At 45.6% G+C, this 10,131-nt stretch overlaps 1 protein-coding gene and 1 non-coding gene across 5 annotated transcripts; one reads left to right on the plus strand and one right to left on the minus strand.

The window, feature by feature from the left end:
* The first annotated feature begins 823 nt into the window (after window positions 1–823).
* Window positions 824–9,562, plus strand: TMEM107 (transmembrane protein 107). Of its 4 annotated transcripts, none has more exons than XM_039338007.1 (7): window positions 824–1,060; window positions 3,011–3,284; window positions 3,452–3,549; window positions 5,353–5,420; window positions 7,423–7,523; window positions 7,860–7,956; window positions 8,663–9,562. In XM_039338007.1, the coding sequence occupies exons 3-7, from the start codon at window positions 3,463–3,465 to the stop codon at window positions 8,730–8,732; spliced, it is 423 nt and encodes a 140-aa protein (XP_039193941.1). In that variant the 5' UTR covers window positions 824–1,060; window positions 3,011–3,284; window positions 3,452–3,462; the 3' UTR covers window positions 8,733–9,562. The 4 variants fall into 4 exon arrangements, with proteins under 4 accessions (XP_039193941.1, XP_039193942.1, XP_039193943.1 ...); XM_039338008.1 differs by lacking the exons at window positions 824–1,060; window positions 7,860–7,956 and adding exons at window positions 1,966–2,460; window positions 8,439–8,535; XM_039338009.1 differs by lacking the exon at window positions 824–1,060 and adding an exon at window positions 1,966–2,460 and having other exon boundaries at window positions 3,011–3,275.
* Window positions 898–979, minus strand: TRNAS-UGA. The gene has a single exon. It is a non-coding gene; the product is annotated as a tRNA-Ser (tRNA).
* Window positions 9,563–10,131: the final 569 nt, after the last annotated feature.

The following is a 10,131-nucleotide window of genomic DNA, read 5'->3' on the forward strand; positions in this document are numbered from 1 at the left end:
CTGTCCAGTCTCTTCTTAAAAACCTCCAGTGTTGGAGCATTCACCACTTCTGGTGGCAGGTGGTTCCACTGGTTAATTGTCCTCACTGTCAGGAAGTTTCTCCTTAGTTCCAGGTCGCTTCTCTCCTTGATGAGTTTCCATCCGTTGCTTCTTGTCCTGCCTTCAGGAGAGAAAACCCGAACAACCAAAGACCTACATACAAACACCCGCGAAAACCTATATATATATATTCATGGAATTTTTGCAAAGTGGGTTCCCCTGTTGCATTTTACAACATGCTGGGTCTGCAAAGACTCTTTAAAACTACTTTTAATTTGTGTGTGTGTGTGTGTGTGTATATTTCTTTTTTTTTTAAGCTTGGGAACTTTTAAGAGGGATAAACTTAAAACTCCCAAGTGACCTTGTTTTCTTTTTGTTTTTTTTTACAAATTTTATTTATAAATAAATTATAAATTTATTTATAAATAAATAAATAAAATATAAATAAATAAATAAATTATAACTGTATTATAAATATTATTTATAATACAGTTAGAAACAAACATTGGATTTAATGTGACATTCCAGTATATACATTCTTATCAGATTATTATTTTTACAATCAATTCTTCATCTCTACATATACATCTAAGTTTTATATACAATACTTGTTCTAAAATAACATATATTTCTATCTTGTTTTCAGGGGCATTCTGAGAAGTGAAGTCCACGCCCTCAAAGTTGCATCAAACCACTGATAAAAGGGAAAGGTGGATTTATTTGTTTATTTAGTTAGTTCCCCCCCCCCCCTTGTGCAAACATCGGTGGTAAGACTGGAGCATTTCCATCCTGTCGAAGCCCCTTAGAAGAGAGAAGGTGGTCGCATTTGCGGACAAAGGCAGGCGTGCAAAAGGGACGCGCTGTGAGCAGGATTCGAACCTGCGCGGGGAGCCCCCATTGGATTTCAAGTCCAACGCCTTAACCACTCGGCCATCACAGCTCACTCTGGCCGCTTTTTGGACGCTTTTCCCGAAGCGGATCCTCCTCCTTTCCTTTCTCGTGTGAAAGTCTGCAAAAAAAGGTAACAAAACTCCCCAGATAATATTGCTTGTTTTTCAAATGCCCTCCTGAATTGCCCGGGAAATTTTCTTTCTTTCTTTCTTTCTTTCTTTCTTTCTTTCTTTCTTTCTTTCTTTCTTTCTTTCTTTCTTTCTTTCTTTCTTTCTTTCTTTCTTTCCTTCCCTTTCCCTCTCTTTTTCTCTTTCTTTCTTTTCTTTCTTCTCTCCCATCCTCCTGTCTCCCCCCTCTCTCTTTCTTTCTTTCCCTCTCTTTTTCTGTTTCTTTCTTTTCTTTCCTCCTCTTTTTCTCTTTCCTTTCTCCCCTCTTTTTCTTTCTTTCTCTTTCTTTTTTCTTTGTCTTTCTCCCTTTCTTTCTTTCTCTTTTCTATCTCTCCCTCTTTTCTTTCTTTCTCTTCTCTTTTTTCTTTCTCTCTGCCTCTTCTCTTTCTCTCTCTCTTTCTCTTTCTTTCTTTCCCGTTCTTCCCTTTTTCTGTTTCTTATTCTTTCTTTCCCTTTCCCTTTTTTCTTTCCTTCCCTCTTTTTCTGTTTCTTTCTTTCTCTTTCTTTTTTCTGTCTTTCTCCCTTTCTTTCTTTTCTATCTCTCCCTCTCTTTTCTTTCTTTCTCTTCCCTTTTTTCTTTTTCTTTCTTTCCCTGCCTCTTCTCTTTCTTTCTTTCTCTTTCTTTCCCGTTCCCTTTCCCTTTTTCTTTGTTTCTTATTCTCTTTTCTTTTCCCCCTCTTTTCCTTCCTTGTTTCCCTTTCCCTTTTTCTGTTTCTCTTTCCTTTCCTTTCTCCCCTTTTTCTTTCTTTCTCTTTTTTCTGTCTGTCTGTCTTTCTTTCTTTCTCTTTTCTATCTCCCTCTTTTCTTTCTTTCTCTTCCCTTTTTTCTCTTTCCCTCTGCCTCTTCTCTCTCTCTCTCTCTCTTTTCTTTTTCTCTTCCTCTCTCTTTTTTCTTTCTTTCCCTCTCTCTTTCTTTCTCTCTTTCTCTTTCTGGCTTAGCCCGAGCAGCTTGCTTAAGTTTCCTACTTTTGTGCAAATAAGGGAATGTTTTGCTTTCGGGAAACCTGGCTGAAAAGATGCAGGAGGATTCACAGATTAGAAGTGGGATTGTGTGTGTGTGTGTTGTGTCCAGGTATTTTTGTTTGTTTGTTTTTGTATTTGCGGGGATTCCACGCTTCGGGTGCAAATGTGCTTCTTTCCCGCGGAGAAGAAGGGAAAGCCGAGCGGAGATGGGCAATTTGCCCGTAGCTAAGATGGCGGCCAGAGACAAGGAGGCCTTCGAAGTATCGCGAGGCTGCGCGAAGCCCGTCGCCGGAGAGGGAAAAGAGGTTGGGCCTAGGCGGTTGCCGCGGCAACGGTGCGGCCTAGCAACCAGACCCGAAGCCTGAGAAATCAAGGGAGCTCTCTTAAGCTGCGGGCGGGAGGTGGGTATGCTGTACGAGGAGCGGGGTGTTGCTGGAGGCCTAGTAGGGCAAGAGAGCAGTTGGGGTGGCGGGAACCAAGAGCCAAATACGGTCTAAAAATGGGGCTGCGTTCACACGACACGCGGGATGGAGCTGGGTGCCGAGAGGGGTGCTGCTTTGGAGGAGGTCACGTGATCAGGGAGATCGGCCGGATTGGTTGATTTGAACAAACCATTTCCCCCCCCCCCGTGCAAACCCCATTAAACTGTTTAACTCGAGTTAAGTGACACGTGTGAATGCAGCCTTCTGCTGCAAAACCTGGAGGGACATGGGAGGAGTGAAAACTGGCACAAATGGACTCCTCTCCAAGGAGGGGGGGTTTGGATGGTCTCAGGAGCTCTCATGCTTTCAGCCGCCCCTCTCTTTCTCCTCCTTTCCCCCCCTGAAAGCCTGGCCCAAAGTCACTCCCCGTCAGCTTCCACAGAGGAGGATGCCCGGTGGATTTGCTAAGGAGGCGTTTATTCCTATTATTACTAAAAATATTAATTTTCCATTGATTTTTCTCGTTTAGAAAGAAGACCCTTAAGAGAAGAAGACCCTGGATCTCTGAAATTGGGGGGGGGGAATCAGTGGCTTGATTTCTGCACCCCAAAGATGGTGATCCTGAGTGCGCCCTGATAAAACCCAGGACTCCCTCGCCTTGGTGGATCGTCTGGGGAATGGTGCACACAAAGTAGGTTGCGAGGTGGAGAAAACGGAACCCGGTACAGGTGGTCCTTGACTTAACGACCGCAGTGGAGCTCCAAATTGCCATTGTTAAACCAGGCAGCTCTTCAGTGAGTTAAGTGAGTTTTCCAACTCCGTTATTCTGTTATTCGGAGAAGGAGAGAGGGGTTTCCTGCCTGAGCAGGGGGTTGGACTAGAAGACCTCCAAGGTCCCCTTCTGCATTCTGTGTGTATCGGAAGACGTTTTCCTTGGGCCCTGAGGATTCTCTTCCTTGCTCTTTTGCAGGCAGGGAGAGGATGCCGCCGGTCAGTGGACTGATCCCTGCTCGGTTCCTGGTCCTCACGGCTCACCTGGTCATCGTCATCACCATCTTCTGGTCCAGGGTGAGGGTCCCCTTCCGAGTGTTAATTCCTTTTTCCTCCGATCCCTCCGGATGTTCTTTGCCCCAGTTTACAACCTGTCTTGTTAAGGGAATCGCCGGAGTTGATCAGTGAGTAACCTGGTTGTTAAGAGAATCTGGCTTCTCCCATTGACTTGTCAGGAGGTCGCAAATGGGGGACACGGCCACGGTCATGAATAGGAACCAGTGGCCAGGCCTCTGAATTTTGATCGGATCATCCTGGGGATGGCTGGAAAGGTCATCACTGCGAAAAAACGGTCATGTCACTTTTTTTCAGTGCCGTTGTAACTTTGAATGGTCACTAAACAAACTGTTGTAAGTTGAAGACAGCCTGTATTTCTAAAGTAATAAAAGTGAGATAGTAATTACATATAGAGGTAAAGATGATAGGTAGGTAGGTAGGTAGATAGGTGGGTGGATGGATAGATGGAGATGGATGGATGGATGGATGGATAGATAGATAGATAGATAGATAGATAGATAGATAGATAGATAGATAGAGGGATAGATAGGGATGGATAGATGGATAGATAGAGATGGATAGATAGATAGAGGGATAGAGGGATAGATAGGGATGGATGGATAGATAGATAGAGGGATAGATAGATAGATAGATAGATAGATAGATAGAGGGATAGATAGATAGATAGATAGATAGATAGATAGATAGATAGAGGGATAGATAGATAGGGATGGATAGATAGATAGAGGGATAGATAGATGGATAGATAGAGGGATAGAGGGATAGATAGATAGGGATGGATAGATAGATAGATAGAGAGAGGATGGATAGATAGATAGAGGGATAGATAGAGATGGATAGATAGATAGAGGGATACAGGGATAGATAGATAGGGATGGATAGATAGATAGATATAGATAATTAGATAGATAGATAGATAGATAGGTGGATAGATAGATAGATATAGATAATTAGATAGATAGATAGATAGATAGATAGATAGATAGATAGATAAGATAGATAGATAGATAGATAGATAAGATAGATAATGGATAGATGGATGGATAGGGATGGATAACTGTATGGGGGGATGGAGGGATAGATAGAGATGGATAGATACAGATATATAGGTAGAAAGATAAACGGATGGGTAGAGCTAGAGATGGATAAATGGATGGGTGGAGACAGATATATGGATAGATATAGATGGATAGATAATAGATATAGATGGATGGATGGATGGATTAGATAGATAGATAGATAGATAGATGGATAGGGATGGATGGATGGATGGATAGAGATGGATAGATACAGATATATAGGTGGATAAATAAATGGATGGGTAGAGATAGAGATGGATAAATGGATGGGTGGAGACAGATAGGTGTATGGATAGATATAAACAGAGGGATGGATAGACGATAGAGACAGACGGACAGACAGACAGACAGACAGATAGATAGATATACTAGATAGATGGACAGAGATAGAGAGATAAACGGAGATCCTTTTTTACTTTGTCCAAAACTGCTCCGCAGCCCTTCAGCCCATCTTGGATGCTTTCAGAAGCTCCTGCCCTTTCCTCCCGTCTCCCCACCATCTTGCGGGGGACACCCAAAAGAAAAACAGGGTCCCTAGCCCTCCAACCTCTATGCTCCAGTGGGCTGAGAAAATGGGGGGGGGGGAGAGGCCGGCCTTTGCTGCCCCATTAAAAAACCCCCTCAAAGGCACGACCAAAAGAACCTAGCCCCCCCTCAGCCTGCAGTCTTCCCCCCCTCTCTTTCTCTCTATCCCTCCTTCTATTCTATTTTTTTTTTCCTCCAGGAGAACAATGTCCGCGCTTCTCTCCCTCTTCAGTGCACGCAAGAGGAATTTGACCACCGAGACACCGAGTGAGTCATTTTGCTGCTAAAATCTACCTTTGCTGCAGTTGGGGGGAGGGTGTAGCCTGAATTTAAAAATCTTTCTTTGAGAGAGGCCCACATTTTGAGAGAGTATTTAAAAAGGGAGAATCCCGGAACGGTGACGCGTGTCGCCGTCTCTCGGAGTTAATCTTGATTTCTCTGACGACAACGGCTGTCGGGGCTGATGGCTGAGGAGGATGGGTATTGCAGCCTGGGAAGCTTAGCCCCCCCCCCCCCCCCCGTGCTCAGGATCTGAGTCAGTTTTGGGTCCAAATCCTGGATTTTTTTAAATTCGCAAAGGGAGGGGGGGGAAGAGAGAGAAAAGCAACCCCAGATTACTTGATTTTAAGAAGCCCGTCAAAAATTGTAAAATTGAAGATAAGTGAGGAAGATAAGCTGGTTGACATTGCTTCTCAACTTGTGGCTGCTTTAAGCTGCATGGAGTTCAACTCCCAGAATTCCCCAGCCAATGCTGGGAGTAGAACTCCACACAGCTTAAAGCTGCCTGCGGCTGTGTAATGTTGTATTTCGCTGCTTTGGCCTGTAGGATGTTTAATCCTCGGTTGGCATTTTAAAATAAGCTTTTCAACATCCAGCTTGAGGATCCAGATAAAATGCCAGGTTCGTTCCGTTTCTGACAATCTTACTGTTTATTGACTACACGGCATGGTTATGTCGAAGTGAAATTCACTCTGAGGTTCCCAAACCAATTCATAGACTTAAAACAATAATTTCCCCAGCCATATCAACAAGTTCACTTTGTTATGGGAACCGTCCGCTTCAAATCTACAACTGTCCTGGTGCCCTTGAAAAGGATTCAGGCTCTCTTCAGCTGAATTGTAGAAGTTTTGTTTCTCCAGTCTAACCCAGGGCTTTTCAACTTTTTCACACATAGTACCACTTTTAGGATATGGCAACATCTGAGTACCACCAGTTGCCTAGCAAGGTGTCAAAAACTTGATGACCCCCCCGCAAAAAGGAAAAAAGTGATAAAGTACAGGTTAGTCCTTCACTTACAACAGTTCACTTAGTGACTGTTGGAAGTTACAATGGCACTCAAAAAAAGTGCCCCCCAAGCCACAGCCGAGCAAGACAGCGCCTGGCGGCGCTCTTCCTCCTGTCCAAGGTTTTCATCATTGTGAGCATTGGCAGCGGGGATGGGGTGGGGGTGTTTGGTTTTTATTCCCCCCTGTCTGCTGGGTGGTTTCAGCAGGTTTTGATCACTTCACATGACACTGGGACACTGTGACCGTCATAAATATGAATCGGTTGCCAAGCATCTGAATATAAATCAAAAGACCCTGGAGAGGCTGCAACATTCCAGCTGATTGGTGCTTCTTCAGGGCTCAGCAGAAGCACCAGGATCAGCGCCGAGCTCCAGCTGGAGCCTGGCACTGATCCTGGCGCTTCCGCTGAGCCCTGACGGTCCCAAAGAAGCACTGATCCTGGCACTTCCACTGAGCCCCGACAGCCCTGCAGCTCCAGCCGTCTCTCGCTCAGGCTTGTGTGGTGCTGCCACCCGTTCAGCCCATTCCCCTCTCCCGCTACCACTTTTCTAGGATGGTCGCATACCACCTGCCAGGTGCCAATATACCACAGGTGATACCCATACCACTGGTTGAAAAGCCCTGATTTAACCCACTTGAAAGTAAAACCTCGCCCCCTTAATCTAAAGGCAAGTTGAAATGCAGGGACTGGTAGCTGCCCAAGTTTCATCCTTGACATCCTAACTGTGAAACGGAAAAGCCACCGTTTCACACTTTCCGATTTTTCCAAAGGCACGTCAGCATGGTCGCACAAGGTTAAAAACACAACCAGAGGTTGGGAACAAAATATTAAATGTTTTAAATATGAAAAGGATTAGTCGGCTTTGCCCGGTCCCATCGCAATTTAGGCGACAGTGTTGGCAATTTAATCTCTTTGCAAGTTTTAGCTGGTGGCGTTTCTCGTATACTCGGCGTGTCTCTTTCAGCTGGGTTTTTCTTTCTAGGATGGTGGTGGCGTTGTCCGTAACCCTTGGGCTGTTTGTGGTGGAGCTGGCTGGCTTCCTGTCCGGAGTGTCCATGTTCAACAACGTGCAAAGTCTGTTTTGTATCCTTCGCAAAGAAAACGGGGATCAGCAGATGGGGTGGACTGGGGTGGGAAGAGAGAATTCCCTTCCTTCCTTCCTTCCTTCCTTCCTTCCTTCCTTCCTTCCTTCCTTCCTTCCTTCCTTCCTTCCCTCTCCTTCTTTCCCTTCCCTCTCCTTCCTTCCCCCTCCCCTTCCTCCCTCCCTGCCTGCCTGCCTGCCGCTGAGCCCCAGACCCAGATGGGTTCGTGGCACTGTTGCCAAGCGCCAACGCCAGCTGTGTCCCTCCAGAGCAGGGTGGGTGGGTCCGCCTTCCGTGGTCGTTGTGCTTCCTGACCCAGCCTCCTCCTCTTCGCAAGCCACCCTCGCTCACGCTTCGGCAGGAGTCACATTGCTCTTCTTCCTGTTTGAGCAATGGGATGGCAGCTTATACTGGTGGATCTTTGCGTTTTGCAGGTTGGCTGTGATCATCCCCGGAGTCCCAGGCTAGCAAAATGACGGGCTGTGTGGGAGGGGGCCCAAAGGAGCTGGACAATTTATTTATTTAACCATATATATTCCATCCTCCCCCCCAAAAAAGAGGGAGTGTCAGAAAATGACCACAGTGACTGTGTTCATACAACAAGTTCCATTAAGTCAAATAATTGTGGTCCAGCATGGCACAGAAACACACCTTTGGTTAGCAGGTTATCTGGACCAGGCCTTTAGGATATTCCAACTTTAACCTTTGCAGTGTGACTAATCTCTATTTTTGAAGACTTTTATTTTGCCCCCGTCCCTCCATCCCGTCCTCATCCCAAATGCACTCCACAATGTCCCGGGAGTTGTTTCGTGCGAGCGGCTGAGGTTGGTGGACCTTCTTCCTAGGCAAGCATCCCTTTTTTAAAATTCATTTTACACAAATCCCTCCATTGATTTCCCTGACGGTGCCCTGTTAGCGTTGGTTGCCCACTGCAGCGCCTCCGTCTGCCTCTCCTTCTTCGTCTTTGAGCGCTGGGAGACGGTCACGTACTGGTACATCATGGGGTTTTGCAGGTAGAGGCCTGTCCCTGCGCGGTCGCCAATTTGCTGGCGGTGGTTTGGGGGTTCGTCCAATTCAGGAAGAGGGACACTTTTCTTGGGGTACTGATCCTTCCCCTCTCTTTTTGCCCCCTCTGCCCAGTGCCTTACCGGCTGTTGTCGAGATCTTCCTGTTCATCTCCGTCTTTGGACTCAAGAAGAAGCCACTGTGAAAAGGACAACGAGGGCAACGGCCTCTGTCCAGACGAGACCTCTCGTTCGGATTATCCCAGTGCAGAGCGAACTCCAAAAGAGGACGAGATGGAGGTCAAATATCCTTCCCGTAGGACTATCAGCTGTCCCTGGTTTTCAGCTCCATCTTTGCTCACTCCTCAATGGACAAAAAAGCAGCTAGATCTTCTGCAGAGCTCAGATTCCTTCTGTGGAAACCTCTTAATATTGTATCTGTGATGGCATCCTATATTTCATCAAGAGTAGTATTTACTAACCTTGGCAGCTTTCAGATGGCCGCTTCTTGGATGAGAAGCGAAACGTCTTCAAAGCAAAACAAGAATGTCCAGTTGCCTCTTGAAAAAGCATCTTTGGGACTTTAAGATGGATGGACCTCAATTCCCAGAATTTCCCAGATTACCTACTTATCTTCCCTTTCCTTCCTTCCTTCCTCTCTCCCTCCCTCCCATTTTCCTTCTCTCCCTCTATTATTATTCTTTCCTTCCTTCTTACTAACTTCCTATCTACCTAACAACCTTCCACAAATTGGCTGGGGAATTCTGGGAGAAATCCACAAGTCTTCTAATCGCCAAGGTCAGACACCCCCATTTTAAACTGAAACCTGCATCAGTTAAGAAGGTGTTATCGTATTTGCTATAAACTTCTCGTTTGCCACATCACAACTTAAATCGGGGTGGAGCTGATCTTCTCTCCTTTCAAAATGACACAAACAGCCACCTGAAGTTGCGGTGCAAAAGCTCGGTGCGAGGATTAAAAAGTAGACGGAGATACCGTCCGCCCCCCAAAATAAAACATCCAGTGCTGAACTCGATTCCATTGTCCCTCGTTGCATCCAAAACGATTTCACACAAAGTCTGTTTTTTTTTTTTTTTACACATAACAGTCATTTGGCATTTTACTCCTCTGTTGATGCGGTGTTCCTTGATGACTTAGAATCTCCATTGCTAAGTGAGGCAGTTTAAGGGAATTGCACCTGATTTTATAATGTTATTCATCACTTGTTAAGGAGATCACAATCATTAAGTTAATCATGTGGTCGTTAAATGAATCCCACTCCCCCCCCCAGACTTTGCTAGTTGGAAGCTGGCCAGGAAGATGACCCTGGGACGGTGCAATGGTTGTAAATGTACATCCTGGTTGCCAAGCACGCAAATTTTGATCACATTGCTGGGGATTATTAATACATTATCCTGTGGGGTTGACATCTCTTTATATCCCTTTATTCCAGGTGGGATTTTTATCTCTCCCAGCCGTTGTTTGGCTGTTCCAGTAGCTCCCAGTCATTCCTGCTTGGCGTTCTCCTTTTCCAATTGTCCACTTTTGGAAGATAAGATGCACGCAACTGGGTTGCAGCAAAAGCCAAATCCAGGGATCCCAAAG

The sequence above is a fragment of the Crotalus tigris genome, unplaced genomic scaffold, assembly GCF_016545835.1.
Source record: "Crotalus tigris isolate CLP2741 ecotype Arizona unplaced genomic scaffold, ASM1654583v1 scf7180000017690.20705106771:4171800, whole genome shotgun sequence".
NCBI classification, from domain to species: Eukaryota; Metazoa; Chordata; class Lepidosauria; order Squamata; family Viperidae; genus Crotalus; species Crotalus tigris.

Excerpts from the sequence above, each read along its gene's own strand:
- TMEM107 (XM_039338007.1), top strand. The coding sequence starts at position 3,463 with ATGCCGCCGGTCAGTGGACTGATCCCTGCTCGGTTCCTGGTCCTCACG. Across the intron at positions 5,421-7,422 it reads TTTGACCACCGAGACACCGA|GATGGTGGTGGCGTTGTCCG; the intron begins GTGAGTCATTTT and ends TTTTCTTTCTAG. Across the intron at positions 7,957-8,662 it reads TGGATCTTTGCGTTTTGCAG|TGCCTTACCGGCTGTTGTCG; the intron begins GTTGGCTGTGAT and ends CCCTCTGCCCAG.